This window comes from Anguilla rostrata, chromosome 11, assembly GCF_018555375.3.
Source record: "Anguilla rostrata isolate EN2019 chromosome 11, ASM1855537v3, whole genome shotgun sequence".
NCBI classification, from domain to species: Eukaryota; Metazoa; Chordata; class Actinopteri; order Anguilliformes; family Anguillidae; genus Anguilla; species Anguilla rostrata.
In genome coordinates, this window is record NC_057943.1 from 10,328,879 (window position 1) to 10,343,953 (window position 15,075).

The 15,075-nt window shown below is 50.4% G+C and overlaps 1 protein-coding gene across 3 annotated transcripts in view; it reads left to right on the forward strand.

Moving 5' to 3' along the window:
* The window catches only part of prdm16 (PR domain containing 16), a 297,762-nt gene that overhangs the window by 130,374 nt on the left and 152,313 nt on the right, over nt 1-15,075 (forward strand). The window contains exon 1 of one of the 3 annotated variants that reach the window (XM_064297808.1): nt 2,632-2,756. The exons of the other annotated variants lie outside the window; for them this stretch is intronic. Within the exon in view, the coding sequence (XP_064153878.1) occupies nt 2,744-2,756 (13 nt within the window). The 5' untranslated portion in view covers nt 2,632-2,743. Of the gene's footprint in view, nt 1-2,631; nt 2,757-15,075 lie in introns of those variants that run through there. 3 annotated transcript variants of the gene reach the window in all.

Below are 15,075 nucleotides of genomic sequence, written 5' to 3' on the forward strand. Positions count from 1 at the left end.
TCAGTACATGTAATTATGCGATTAGTGTGGTTTTTATTACATACACTGAGGCTGCTGTGGTGGACGGTTGTGACAGATCATGATTATGAGGCTGCGTTCCCAACTTATGGTGCCCTCTGCCCCCATTGGGACATAGTTCAGCACACCCCCCAATTGAACCATATCCCCACCCCACCCCCCAGCTGAGCCCGCCCCCCCCCCCCCCTCCTGAACCCCATTAGGGGCAGGCTGGGGCCATGCGATGGCGAGGCGTGCTATGGTGTGTACAAGACACCTCACAGACAGTTTTCACTCATAAAGGGGATGCCATTTTGTCATGCCATTTGGGGGTGGTGGGGGAGGGAAAAAAACAAAAGCCCGGCTACAATTTCAGCAGTCTGACCTCGTGTTTCAGACGCGCTGCGTAGTCGAGCGGGTTTCGCTGGGAAAGTTTTGGTCCGGCGGGTGAACCGAGACCGCCAGGCTTCATCATTTTCGTGACCTTCGGTCGCGGTTCACGTCCCCCCCCTCGCTCAGCGGAAACGTCAAACAAATAAATAGAGTACGTTCTGGGGCCCAGAATGACGGGTGAGGACCAAAACGACGGGGGTAATTATCACCGTCATCGCAGTCCGCTCGTGTTCCCCGGGGGTTTCGACGGATACGATCGGGTACCCAGAATCCCGCGGGGCCAGGTTGCGGAGTCGCTGTCCATCTGAAGAACCCTGACCTAATTAAACTGAGCTGGATAACAGTCAAGTAATAAGCATCGGTGCTCAGGGCTTTCACAAAGCTCAACTTAAACTTAAAGAGATTAGACAACTTTTGCAAGATATTAGCTGTTCAAAAATGAGAAAAATGTTGTTAAGCCTCTTGAAGGAAAGGGGTGAGCAAACAGGCGGTCTTTTGTTCCGGCGACGGGGCCGCGCCGCGGCGGGCCGGGGGGAGGCACTGGGCCTCTGTGTGCGGGACGCGGGGACACCGCTGATCCCCGGCCAGCAGAACCCAATCAGCTCCGGGAATTAGCCGGGGGATTAGACTCAAACCTGCTAGTGCAGCGCTTACAGAAATATAAGGGGGTGGGGGGGGAAAAAATGCGCCCACCCAGGAGGTCAAACCCAGTGTCCGAATTGAGAGTGGGGGGGTGGGGTGTGGGGGGTGGGCAAGGACAGTTCCTCACCTTGCCCGACGAGATGATCACTGTCCCGTCTGACCGGCCAGGCAGATGGGGGTCAGGAGTGGGTCCAGCTAGAAGGCCCTCACTCACACCCTGCTTTGGAACACTGGACGCATTTTCACAATTTTATACCTTTGTGGTAATTCATGAGTAAGTCATAATGCCGCATTTCTGTATTTTAACAGAGGGGGAGTGGTGCTGGTATACAGGGTTAGGGGCTGCATTAACAGAAGGAGGCTGGTATACAGGTTGAGGGGCTGCATTAACAGAAGGAGGCTGGTATACAGATTGAGGGGCTGGAGTAACAGAAGGAGCCTGGTATACAGGTATACAGGGTGAGGGGTTCTGCTTGTCTCTTGTAGGGAAGAGTCCTTCAGGGTGCCCTGATTGTTGACCTGCACTGAGCTCTGAGAGAGCCTCTGCCACAGAGCTGGAGAACGAGGAGATAAAGACTGGCCCCTCGTGTGTGACAGGTCCTGCCCCCCTGTCATCGCAAACTGCTCACAAATCGCCTGCTTACTGCGGCTCTGAAACCTCCACCCTGCCTGCCCCCCCTGTCCCTCACAACCCCCCCACCTCCCCTCCCCCCGCTCCGCCAGAGTGCAGTGCCCGGACAGGGCCATGTGAGAAGTGTCATATGGAACAGATTTAGTCACAAACCCCTGTATCATCCTATCACAGGAATGCGCCGTCCCTCCCCGTCCCCTCGCAAAGCTCCGTCATGTGTGCCAGGCAGACGGGGCGCGGGGGGGGGGGGGGCAGACAGGGCGGCCATGCCACCCTCCTGCTCGCTCAAGCTCAGCTGAGCCATGTCCCGCTGGAACCCGGACCCATTTTGTTCCCTCCCCACCCTCATGCCTGTTCCCCTGACTTGAGATCCGGCACGAAAGTAACACATTCGGTGTACTTACCCGTTCAGCGTCCACCCACAGTTTGACCTGAGCCACGAGAACAGGTGTCTGACCCAGATCTACAGTCTGTCTGCCCAACCCTGTTCCTGGAGATCTACCATCCTGTCGGGTTTCATTTCACACCTGATTCTGCTAACTAGCCGCTGAACCAGATTTCTCACTGTTGAATTAGTCACGCTTTTTGTTGGGGCCGGAGTGAAAACCTACAGGGCGGTAGCTCTCCAGGAACAGGGCTGGGCCGGCCTGGTCAATCCCTTCCTCCTTTCTCGATGGCTGCAGCGTGAGGAGAATGGAGTCCAGCGTAACCGCACATTATAACACTTCACAGCATAAAAGAAAGTACGCTGGCTGAATGGCGTAAAAGCACATTGCGTGTCGTTGGCTGTCCGCCCCACCACCCCCCCACCCCACCGCACCCTCCCTTCCTGCACTTGACCTCCAGTATGCCCCTTGTTTCAGCCCATCGTCCCTCTGCACTTCCACAATCTCGCTCCCGTCGACACGGGCATTCTTTCACGTTAGCGGCGCGCTAAGACAGATAGGCGTCCCGCGCCCGCCTCCCCCCCCCGGCATATCTCCACACGGGGAGACGCGCGGTTAATTGGTAACCAGGGTTTTCTGTGAACTGGGAGCGCACACAGCCCCGCACACACACCTGCTCCAGGGAGGTGAAGAAATGTCTGCTTTTGGTGAGTGTTTTTTCGCTTTTTTCTTTTGTTGGGGCACGCTCCCCACCCCCCCCAATCTGGGCGGTCGTTCCTCCGCCCCTGAAGGGCGCCGTTTACGCTGAGCTCTGAGGTCTGTCTGTTGTCGGACTCTCTTATGGAGGGTTTCAGCACCGAAGACATCATTCCTCAATGTTGCACGGGCCTTTTGGACGGGTTAATTAATAATACAGCTCGTTTGCTACAGCTGGATGCAAAAACTAGTTCCTCAATCTTGAGAGATATTAAAACAAACGCGCGTATTGTAACCTTCCCATCCCCCCACAAAAACTCCTCCGAATTAGCATTGATGTCTCTAAGGTATGCAATCTCCAAACTTGAAATGCCAAACTGTGACATTCACGGCGAAAAATCAATGATTTTTATTTTTGAATCGATGCCTTGTAGATAAAGTATGGTAAAGGGCATTCTCTGAGGCTAACTCAGAGGCAAGCCAGTGTGTTATTAGTTAGACTCATCAGGTAGCCCGAGATTAGTCTGACGGCTGGGCTGGATTCTTCCTCTCTGTATTAATAGCTCAGAGGAGTCGCTGTGATTTCAGTGTGGTATTCTAGCATGAGTTTCATGTGAAAAGAAATGTACTGCCCTGTTACTTGGTGCTCACCAGGTGGAGGTGCTAGTCAGTTCACATTCTGTGTGACTATTATGGTCTTAAGATGAGCAAAGTTACCCAGAGACGGTGCTTGAAAGGGACCAAACACAATTTCGAACTTTCACAATGTATTGCAAAAACTGAGGATTTCATGAATGCTATGAAGTATTATTAATGTTATAAATTATGTATGTGTGTTTTATTAAATTCTTTGTTTTGCTAATGTCTTCAGTAATTGGGCAGGCAGCAATGTAGTTATGTGAAATATTTCCATTTTTTAATTTGGAGAAAGAAAAAAAAAATTTCAGACGATGGATGACAAATTTAGTATAGGGTTGATGCATGCCCTTCACATATAAACACACACACACACACACATGCACCTTTAGTCCCCTCTTACTGTACAGAGGTGAGTGCAGAGCTGGTCTGACCCAGAGTCTGTGATGCTGTTCCCTCTCTGTGGCACTCTGTCACAGTCTGACTGTTGTGTTTTCCGCTCGACCCTCCCCCCCCACCCCCGTTCTTAATTATGCATTTTCCGGTTTGGTCAGCACGTGTGGAGGCCCTTCGGAGAGTCATTCATATTCCTGAAGGAGGCATGTCAGGCGCCTCTAACAGGGTCCATTCTTCATCCCTTCATGGTGTCGCTCCCCGTCACCGTCCGTCCGACAGGGGGCTGACCCCTTCACCTGCAGCGCACCCCAGGCCTGTTCCCCAATTATGCCTGCCTTCCAGTACATGTCAGGCCCGTGTGACGCGAGAGCCAAACTGTCCCGGACCCCGCGGGCTCCTGGGGCCCCCGCCGCTGCATTAGCAGTCCGAAGCGGTGAAAGGGGGGCAGGTACGGCGTCCCGGGCACTACAGGTTAGCCGCGCGGCTCTCTGCTAGTCTACGCCCGCCGCTGCGCATTGGGCACCGCACCGCTAAGGGCAAGGTGGTGTGTCCGGTGTAGCAACCAACGCCTGAGATCCAGAAAGCAGAGTATTTGGTCATCGCGTTCCCTTTCTGCGTCAAGAACAGAGTAACACCGAGGAGAGAGGGAGAAAAAAAAGGGGGGGGGGGGATTGGACGACCATTTTCCCTGTCCCTGCATCCCCGCCTGCCCTTGCGCTCTGAATCCTGTTTAATATCCAGACTGATGAGCCCAATTTGAGAGTCCTGCCCACGAGCGGCCGTGATTAATGGCGCTGTGAGGCTGCGTCAGCGCGCCGTCCGCGGCCGGCTCGTCGCCGTGGCGAGGGGCCTGCTCCGCCACGCTCCGTAATTGATGGCAGAAGCCCACAATTTGCAAATCAAATGGAGGGGAGGCTTCGGCCTGACTCCGGCACCTCTGCCTCTCCTCCTCCTCCTCCTCCTCTGCCTTTTCTCTATCACTCGTTTATTAAGTGTCTCCGCCATTTGTTATGCAAATGCGCGCCGGGGTGCGACATCATCTCCAAAGCGCGATAAATATTTTATCAGGCCTAATGGAAATTGTCAAACCCGTCTAATTGCGCCGCACATTATCAAACGGAAAGTATCAAAGTCGGACACGGCCTTCGATTCCTCCCCCCCCCCCGTCCCCCTCATCCCCCTCTCTCTCTCTCTCTCTCTTTCTCTCGTTCTGCCTTGTTCAGCGTAAGTTTGCGGGAGCACAACCCGCCCCCCTTTCTGCATGTTACATTTAAGTGTGACAGTGCGGCTCGGCCTAACCCTGCCAGCGCGTCTCTGTTTTCCACGACGCCGACACGTTGCGTCTCCTGTTGTACGGACATTTCCCTGGTCCCCGATTGAGCGTGTAAACCGCAGACATGTGCAGAGTCGGAGCTAAAAATGCAACGCACATGCACATTTCCCCACATGCAGTCTCCGAGACCACAGAAAAATGTATTGATATGGAAGGAGTGGCTGTTTTGAATATAAATGGTCATCATTTATTGTGCTGATTATTGCAGTCATGGTTGTAATACCGCTGCGGGTTTTGTTTGGCAAGATCTGACTCGGTGTGTCATGTTGCAAAGTGTTTTTCTGCCTTTCAAGAGACTTACATCCTTCATGCGTACATGCGATAAGGTCGCGGGTTCAAATCCCAGCTGCTGTTTTACATTTGAGCAAAAGCCGCCTGTAAATCGCTTTCTTCAGTAGACTTCTGCTGCATTGTGGGTCGCTTTCATTCGCAATAACAGATTATTGCGATCATGAGAGGAGCGTCCCTGAATTTTCATAACCTCTTATGAGATGTGACAGGCATCGCCAGCCGTAATGTCTGAAGGGTGTAATCGGAAGCAGCACGGAATGTTGAACGGCTGTTCAAAGCGCTAAGAGGGGTTATAAGGTGTACATGTGGCTTCATAATGCATTATAGCAGTTAAATGGTGCAAAGTGATTACAAGCGTGCACGTTAATGTGGCAGTTGGGGGCTGTTCTGGTGACACTTTACTTGAACTGTATGCCATAAAGCCTACGTAACAGTGTCATAATCATGACGTAAGACCTGTCATTGTCAGCCATGACAGCATAGTAGAGCTCATGACAAGGCTCGTCAAAATAACTATTACATTATGGTCATGGTGTACATACATGATGTTTGTCTGACACACATTGCAAGCTGTAATACAGTGTCATGAATGGTTACGACAGCATGGTTTTGGATCTATGACATTTAGTTCAGTTCTTCATGCGAAGGTGATGATATTGTGCATTAGAAGGGAAGAGAACGTAAAGAGACCATATAAGGCAAGCACATGTCTGAATGTATTTTGGGTCTCTACTCAGTGGTAATGAAAGCTTACGCATTTCAGTGTACCATCTTAATTATGCTTTCTCATGATAGCCACTTAGCTGTCATTGGTTCCCCCTGTGTCCTTTATACTGCACATAACAGCTTACAAATGTGCTGTTATGCTTTCATTTAACTGGCAATAAGTTCTGCTGCCATGTACTTCCTCACACATTTTAAGCATTAACTAAACAAGCGTCTGAAAAAAAGGGGGCCTTTTTTAAATAGTAAAAATAGGCTTTGAAAAAAAGCATCACATTTGCTTTGATCTCGTTTTTAAACGGTGTCTCGGGTTTTTCGCCGGGAAAATGTGTTAATAATTGACGCGGCGCTCAGAGCCAGGAAGCCTGGCCTCAAAGCATCGGCTGCTGCTCTCGCACCAGGCTGTTTCTGACAATGCAGTTATGCCAGATATCTGCACTTTCAGTTTGTGTGTGTTTGTGTTTGTGTGTGTGTGTGCATGTGCCTGCGTGTGTGTGTGTGTGTGAGGTGCGTGTGTGGTGTGTGTGTGTGTGTGTGTGAGTGTGAGAGTGCGTGTGTGTGTGTGTGTGTGTATGGGTGTGTGTGTTTGGGTGTGTTTGTGTGCATATACATGTATGTGTGTTTGTGTGCGCGTGCATGTGTGTGTGTGTGTGTGTATATTCATGCATATGTGCGTGCATGCGTGTGTGTTTGTGTTTGTGTGCATGCATATGTGCGTGCGTGTATGTGTGCATGCATATGTGAGTGTTTGTGGGTGTGTGTGCGTGTATGCACTTGTGTGTGTGTGCATGCATATGTGTGTGTGTGTGTGTGTGTGGGTGTGTTTGTGTGCATATACATGTATGTGTGTGTGTGTGTGTGTGTGTGTGTGTGTGTGTGCGAGTGTGAGAGTGCGTGTGTGTGTGTGTGGGTGGGTGGGTGGATGGATGGGTGTGTGTGTTTGGGTGTGTTTGTGTGCATATACATTTATGTGTGTTTGTGTGTGTGTGTGTATGCATGCATATGTGCATCCGTGTGTGTGTATATTCATGCATATGTGCGTGCATGCGTGTGTGTTTGTGTCTGTGTGCATGCATATGTGCGTGCGTGTATGTGTGCATGCATATGTGAGAGTGTGTGTGTGTGTGCATGCACGTGTGCGTGTGTGCGTGCGTGCGTGCGCGTGCGCGTGCGCGTGTGCGTGCGTGCGTGCGTGCGCGTGCGCGTGCGCGTGCGCGTGCGTGCGTGTGTGCGTGCGTGAATGCGTGCGTAGGGCCTTTAATTATGAGCGGGATTAATGAAGTGGGTTCTGGTCTGAAGTGGGCTCGGAGGGCCAGAGACTGCCTGAGTGCTGAGTGTTTGCCAGGGGCCTCCAGGGACTGTGCCTGCTGCCTGTGTGCTAGCTCCCAAACCCAGCGGCGGGGGCCACAACACGGCAAAAAACCTCCATGAAAAACAGGCCGGCTCCACTTATTTGGAAAGCACACAATAATTTGTCTTTGTATTTTGCTGATAATCTAATCAGTGGAGTTTCTTGTACAGAGCTCAAGTCTAGAGAACACCTTCGTCAGTGTAAAAATATTATTTTTGAAGAAATACGTTAATTTTAGCAACCGTGCCTCACACTTGGGCGTACAGAAAGGGTTCAGCTGTATTGCTAATCTTGCCCAGCCACACCAAGGGCCAGTTTAAGTTCAAGTCCTGGGCTAAAGCGAGTTTTGCATGGAGAATCTCCATTCAAAATTGATTTAAGTCTGGGAGTCTTTTATCTGTGGCTATGAAACCTGTCCCACACTAGCCAGTATATTCTGCTCATTTTCTAACACTGAGGCAGGTTTTTTTGGGGGGTGGGGGGAGGGGGTGTGGGTTAATGCACTTGCAGCTCCTCTTAGTCCAGTAGCTCCATGCGTCCGCCCCCCGCTCAGGCCCCCCAGCTCAGCCCCCCAGCTCAGGCCCCTCCACAGTGCAGCGGAGGTGTGCTCCGCGCTGGGGGGTGGGGGGGTGGGGGGAGGTGACAGCGACTGCGCGATTGTGCAGATAAGGGCTGTTTGTCCATCCCCAGGCCCGGGCCGGGGCTCATCCTGTTTTCTGCCGAGCGGAGAGGGGACCCATTGTGACGATGCCTCATTCCGTCTCGCCGAGACAAAACAACCTAATTAGATTGGAAGTGAGCTATCAATTTAAATCAGCATTCAAATCAAAGTTTTCCCCCCAAACACAAAAACATCAGGAAGCGGCGCGGGCCCTGCGGGGCCGAATAGAGAGCAGGTCCCGGGACCGGCCCGTGCTGAGCGTGCCTTTCACTCGCCACTTCCTCCTGCAAAACACCCCCAACAGCCATCCCCCCCCCCCGGCCCAAGAAGGCCAGGCAGCCTACTGGACCGGGGACTTCATATTCATATATAATATGTAGATTTAAATGGCTTTAACACTATTGCTTGATATGTTCTGAATACATAGTGTACATCAGGGATAAAGTATGAAGGGGCATAAACGTTATTTAAAAACGGAAATCATCTAAAAATATACCTTCATTGTAATGTCTGTATGCAAAGTAATTACATTTTTTTTTAAATTTAATTTTATTGCCGTTTTAATTTTAGCTGGGCAAAATTAAAATGAAAATTTGTATGTTTTGAGGATGGGCAGTTAATCGATGAATCTAAAAATCATGAATCCGTGCTTGTGGCCGCTGCCTGACGGCTGCTGTGCACCGCTGTGTGAAAGAGGAGCGCTCTTCCCCCGCCATGACAGTGTGTGCTACTTTCCCCTGTTCCTTTCTGCCTCCAGCGGAGAGCTCTGGAGTTCATTCTGACCGGCTTCACTCGAGGGTACAGTTAGTGAATGGCTCGGCCGTTCCTGACCCCCGCGCCTCCATGGCCTCGAGAAGTCTCGCGGCCCGGGCGAAATGAATCTCCTGCAGTTTTAGGGGAATACTGCTGGGACAAAAGGCCTGACTCCGGATAGCGCCACTGTCTAACTTATGACTAATAGAACTGGTGCCGCTGCTCTCCCCGGAGGGGCCAGCCTTATTTGGGATGTCACACAGCGCGCCCAGTCGCAGATAACGGAGACAAAGGAGGGGGGTCCGCTCCGATTACATAGGCGACCACCTGAGCTAAAGAGAACCATTTGTTCCCAAATCGACCTGATGACCCGCTAATTACCAGCCAATTATCCGGAATTCACCGCAATTCACTCCGTTTGAGCAGGAAAATTGCTTTTCACTCTGTCTCTCTGTCTCTGTCTCTCTCTCTCCCTCTCTGTCTACCTGTCTGCCTCCCTCTCCCTCTCCCTTCTTCCTCACCCCCCCTCCCTCTCTCCCCCCCCCCCCCAGCCCTTCACAGTCAGGTCAGATAGAGGCACGCGGTTGCTGAAAACATAATTGTTTAGAGAGAAATCTTTGGTAATGGAGGTGTACATTCTCACCTCGTATTCTCCCCAGTGTCTGTGCCGTGACCTAGTTTGTGTTTTTATTACAGTGAGAGAATGTTAATTAACGTGGCGTGTTGTGTGGCGAGATTTAAAATGGAAGAGGAATTAAAGGGAGGTGGCTTAGTCAGTTTTAAATGGAAAAAATTTATCTTTTAAAAAAAATTTTAACCATTGGTTAAAAGATGTGACTTAGGGTTGTTTGGCAAAAGGAATCTTCTGTCGGTTACCTTAAATTCTCATAATTTATGGAGGGAAGAAAAGAAGTTATGTTGAACTGTTACTGCCTGTGTCATCAGCCCAGGAGTCATTACAGCGATATGCCTTCGCTATACAATGCCTTCTGCTACAATGTGAGGCACTTTGGGTTGCATGTCATGTATGAAAAGTGCTATACAAATAAAGTTTATTATTATTATTATTATTATTATTATTATTATATTATTATTATTATTATATGTTTTGCTGAAGAACACGCCTGCCTGCACGGATCCGCGGGGGGGGGGGGCCCGCGTCACCTGACCCGCCGGCACCAATCGGTCTCCGAGCCGGACGCTGACAGAGGGCGTCTGCGGGGCCCGGGGCGCGGAGGAGCGGGCCGTGTCTCGTTCCCAGAATTCTCTGAGCCGGGCCATTGTTCGCGGCGCTCGTGTGCGGCATTGTGCGCGGGTCCGATTGTGCCCCTCTCCCGTTCTCAGCTCTGTTCTGGCCCAAGGAGGAAGGGACCCGCGACATTGTTCCCAATGCACTTGTTACCATTCTCAGGCCGTCCCATCTGTTTCCCCCCTTCCTTCCCACCGCACAACAGCGCCGCTTCCTCCACTCGCTGGCCCGCCGACGGGGAGAGAGAGAGAGAGAGAGAGGGAGTAAAAGCGAAAGATCTGGACTCCTCAGGAGAGAAGGCTTTTGTAACGTTGCCCATCGTACTGTGTGTGTGCGGTTCGAGGGATACCGGCCCGGGTTCAATCTAACCGCAGTGCCCTTTGCCCTTAAATCTAAGAGTCGTATTTGCGCTTTGCGTTCTTCTGATTCTCATACGACGCTGTCTGTTTGCGCTGTGGGTAAATAAAGAAGCCAATGATTTGTTTTAACTCTTAATCCAGTAAGAGTGTCGATGATAGACTGAACCTGGCTCAGTTCGGGAGAAACGAAAACCCATGTTCAGCTTTACCTTCTGTAAATGGTCACAGAACAGGTGCTATTGGTTACCAGTGTAAGTTAAAAAAAAGAAATGCTCCTTTACTTGCTTGTGGTTCATTATAAAGGCCTGTGGCCTGACTGCGTCTGTCCCACTGGCCGTGTGACTGAGCTGTGGGCTGCTGCTGTATGAGGACTGTGCTGCAGAGGGATTCATGCTTGGTGTAATTTTGCATTTAAATGAAGAAATCGCCCATTTATGTCATGAAGCAACATGGCTGGCACTCAAACCTAGATTGATGCCCCCCAATAAAACAACTAATAATAATAATAATAATAATTATAATAATAATAATAATAATGCTTTTTACTTCATTCAGATGGTAATACGAAAACCTATTTATCAATTATCATGAATTTTGAAATATTGTGCTCCTGTTTAGAGTAGCAAGAGTACGACCACAATTAACACAGCTAAGCACACACAGATTTAACTAAGTGTGGTGAAATTTTCCATTGACCTGGATTGCTCCGTGTTGTATGTGCAAGGCTTTTCTGTGGAAGTCTGTGCTGTGTTCTCATCTGACACATGGGTTTGCATTTGTCTGCAAGCCTGGCCTTGTGTTATGAAAGCCTATATAAAGCACCGGTGCCATGGGGTACCGTGGCCCATTATGTAAGTATCAGAACAGTAGCCAGTTGCACATAACACTACAGTGTGCTTTGTTTTTTTCGGTTTTTTTTCGAACAGGGAACTCTGTCAAATGTGGGGGCTTAGGTGAGAGAACGGCTTCACATTCATCCCAGTCTGTTCTGACGTTCACAGAAGCGCACTGGCTAACCTTAAGTAGACTTGATCATAAGTGGATTATGAGCTCTAGAAACTGAACTACATAAATGCAATTTTTATTGGCTAATCTAATCTGACGTTTGATTAATTTGGTCTATCTGATGTTCAAACGTGTGTTTTTTCGTTTGGACTCTCTGCAGGTGGGAAAACTTTAAGTCTTTGGCTGGAATGGAACAGAAGGATTTGCTTAAATTTTCCTCCTTGGCACCATCTGTTCTGGTGTGTTACTGCAATGGAAAGAGGACCACTTATGATGACTTATGATATTTTAAAGTGAGATTAAAGCTTTCTTTACTGATCCAAACTGACTGTGCCTTTCACTAGTTCTCTTGGGGTAAAAACCAAGACCTAAAAAAGGAAAAGAAAACCACATGGAAACCGGTTTTTCCTGGTGTTAGGTCGTCTCATTGAAGACTTAATGATTAAACCTCTGTCATCTCTCAAGCATTGACAACGTGAATTCTAAACCTTGTCAAACACAGGACTGCTGTTTTTTTAAAAACGCTTTGTTTCCCTACAATGTCACCAAAATAAAAGTAGTTGTTTGATGTTGTCAGGTGTAAGAGCTAAAATCTGCATTCCTTTTTTAGAAGTAGGGTAGCATACTCGGAGAGGGAGAGAAAGACGGGAAGAGAGAGAGTGAGTGAGTGGGAAAGAAAGAAATGGAGAGAAAGAGGGAGAGAGTGGGAGAAAGCAAGAGAGGGAAAGAGGGAGAGTGGGAAAGAAAGAAATGGAGAGAAAGGGGGAGAGAGTGGGAGAAAGATAGGGAGAGAGAAAGGGAGAGAAAGAGGGAGAAAGTGGGAGAGCGCACGAAAGAGAGCGAGAGCAGTTAGGAGCATTCGAACCCCGGAGCTCAGCCCCCCCCCCCCCGCCCCCCCCCCCCCCACAGTAGCTGTGGTGAACGGGGCCGGCCGCGGGCCCGCAGGAGGCAGTGGGGCGCTCAATGAGCCAGAACGCCGTGATTACGGAAGCCGCCGCCGCGGCCGGCTTATTGAGCGACCTTGGCTAATTCACTTGACCCGCTCGCCCGAGCCCCCCCCCGCGCGCACACGGAGAGGCCGTCTGAGCAGAACCGCGCGCTCTTACGCGCTCGCCCAGCGAGGGCCCCGCCGTCGCCTGCGCCTAGCGCACCGCTAGCCCTGTCCGGATACGTCCGCCGGTGCGAGGGTGCTGCTTTCTGCTCCAGGTGGCTTCCTTTTTTAGCGCTAGGTTTCTTAGCCTTGGCTACAGAAATAAAAGATGTTTGGCCGCTGCTTATTTTTAGCGCATATTCAGACGCGTCGCTGTTATTTGGCGCGAGAGATATTGTTCGGCGTGCTGCCGCTAATTTTCTGTAATCTGTGTTTCTCTTGGTCCGTGCTGGATGTGGCGGTGTCAGGATGTTGGCACGCTCCCCCATTAGTGGTGTGAGTGTGCCGTAGTGACTGGAGCGGAGGCTGTTTGGTTGGCCTGTGCCATGACACGGCGCACTGCTGAGTGCCCAGAGTCTGCCCTTTCTGTCCTTTCAGGAGACGTGTGCACGGTCACTCTGAAAGGCCTCCTGGCCTTCCGGCTGCATGGGCGTGTTCACGTCGTCTGTGTCGTTGGGCTGGAGGGTCACAACTGGATATTATTCTCGATTTTCTGCTGGGCTGCTCTAGTGTTTCAGCACATATTTTTATTTGATTCTTTATTTATTTGTGTGTTTGTGTGTGTGGGGGGGGGGTACTTCAGCAGCAGAGTCGTTCCAGTTCTGAAGGCTCCTTGCTTTCACTCTCCAGCCCTCCCTTCCTCTCCCTCACTCTCTTCTTCTCCCTTCCCTCTCTCCATTTCCCTCCCTCCCTCCCTGACTCCCATCTCCATGTCTCTCCACCTTCTCTCCTTCTCTCTCTCTCTCTGTCTCCCCCCACCGCACTCCTCTCTTCCTCTCTCTCTCTTCCCCCTCTCCATTTCCTTCCCTCCCTCCCTGATTCCCATCTCCATCTCTCTCTCCATCTTCCCTCCTCTCTCTCTCACCCTCTCTCTCTGTCTCCCCCCGCCGCACTCCTCTCTTCCTCTCTCTCTCTCTTTCCCTCTCTCCATTTCCTTCTCTCCATCTCCCCTCTCCATCTTCCTCCTCTCCTCCCGATCCCTCTCCTCTGTCTCTCCACTCCCTCCTCTCTCTCTCACCCTCTCTCTCTGTCTCCCCCCGCCGCACTCCTCTCTTCCTCTCCCTCTCTCTCTCCCTCTCTCCTTCTCCTGAGCCGTTCCCCGTGCTCAGGCAGGTCAGTGGCATACTAACACTTTTGTCAGTGTGATTAATGGCACACTGGATTGCCGTTAATTCACTGGCTAATGACTGAGACCAGGGCCAGTCTAGGAGTAATCGGGTGATGTATGTGGGGAGAGTGCACCCCATGGCAGAGGTGAAAATCATTTCCACGAGTCAGGTATTGTCGCAGGGAACGAATGGCTCTCCCTGTTAATAAAAATTAATGCATTTTTTTCCCCCTCCCTCTCTTAATTCCCAGTGGTTTACTAAATGAAGCTGTGTAGCGCGCGAGCGCTAGGACACACTACAGGAGATGGGAGAAAACTTGTTCCAGCCTGCGCCACTTTCGCTGTCAGCTGATGAAAATAGAATCGGGGTTTTCGTAATTAATTGTCTCAACTAGTGTATAGTATAACAATTAATTTCTCAGAGGACTGTTAAAAATTGGTCTGGTATTGAAAGAGTCCTGGGTGCGTTCTATTGAACTGTTGTCTTTGTCCTCAACTGTGATGAAGGAATTTAGATGATAATTTTTTTTTTTTAATGGTCTTAGACATGACACATCCAGTGTTCGCTGTGAAATATTAATTCTAAAATATATATTCTACCTTAATTTCTTATTTATTTTTAAGATTGATAAACGTTTAATTGTATGCTCCCTGCTAACTCTTCACCATTTGGTACAGTAGTGAATAGAATACACTCTGCTTCTCCATGCAGGTGTGTACATGGCACATTTCAGAGTATTTGCATCTGTGTGTGAGTAAATTCAAATGCACGAGGGCAGACGTGGAAAAAGAGAGCAGGGGTGGTGAGGGAGAGGGAGAAGGAAAGAGAAAGTGGGAAGCGAGAGAGAGAGAGAGAGAGAAAGAGGAGGGGGGAAATGAGGGAAAGGGAAAGGTTGAATTTCTCCTGAAAGGGAGGCGATTGGCTGCGGCGTGGCAGCTGAAGCTCGTGGCCCGAGGGCAAGTGGAAGTGCTTTCCCCGGCCGAGCCCGTGGACCTGCAGACTGAGAGATGAGAGATGGGGGAGTGAGGAGGGGGGGGGATGTACGGCGCCCCCCCCAAATCACATCCCTGCAAAACAACGAAAAAAAAGAGCCCCTTTTTTCACAATGAATGAGCTTTCATAACAATGACAACGGCCTCCCGGTACACCTCAGCGCGCGCGCTAGCCGTAGGCGCTGGAAAAGCTCTTCTGAAGCCGCCGCCGCGTCGGCCAAACATGCAAATTCGGCGCTCCCCGAGCACACCCCCGCCATAAATAAGACACGGCTCCTGCCCTATTAGTGGGGTATTAAGCGGACGCGGGCTCTTAATTATA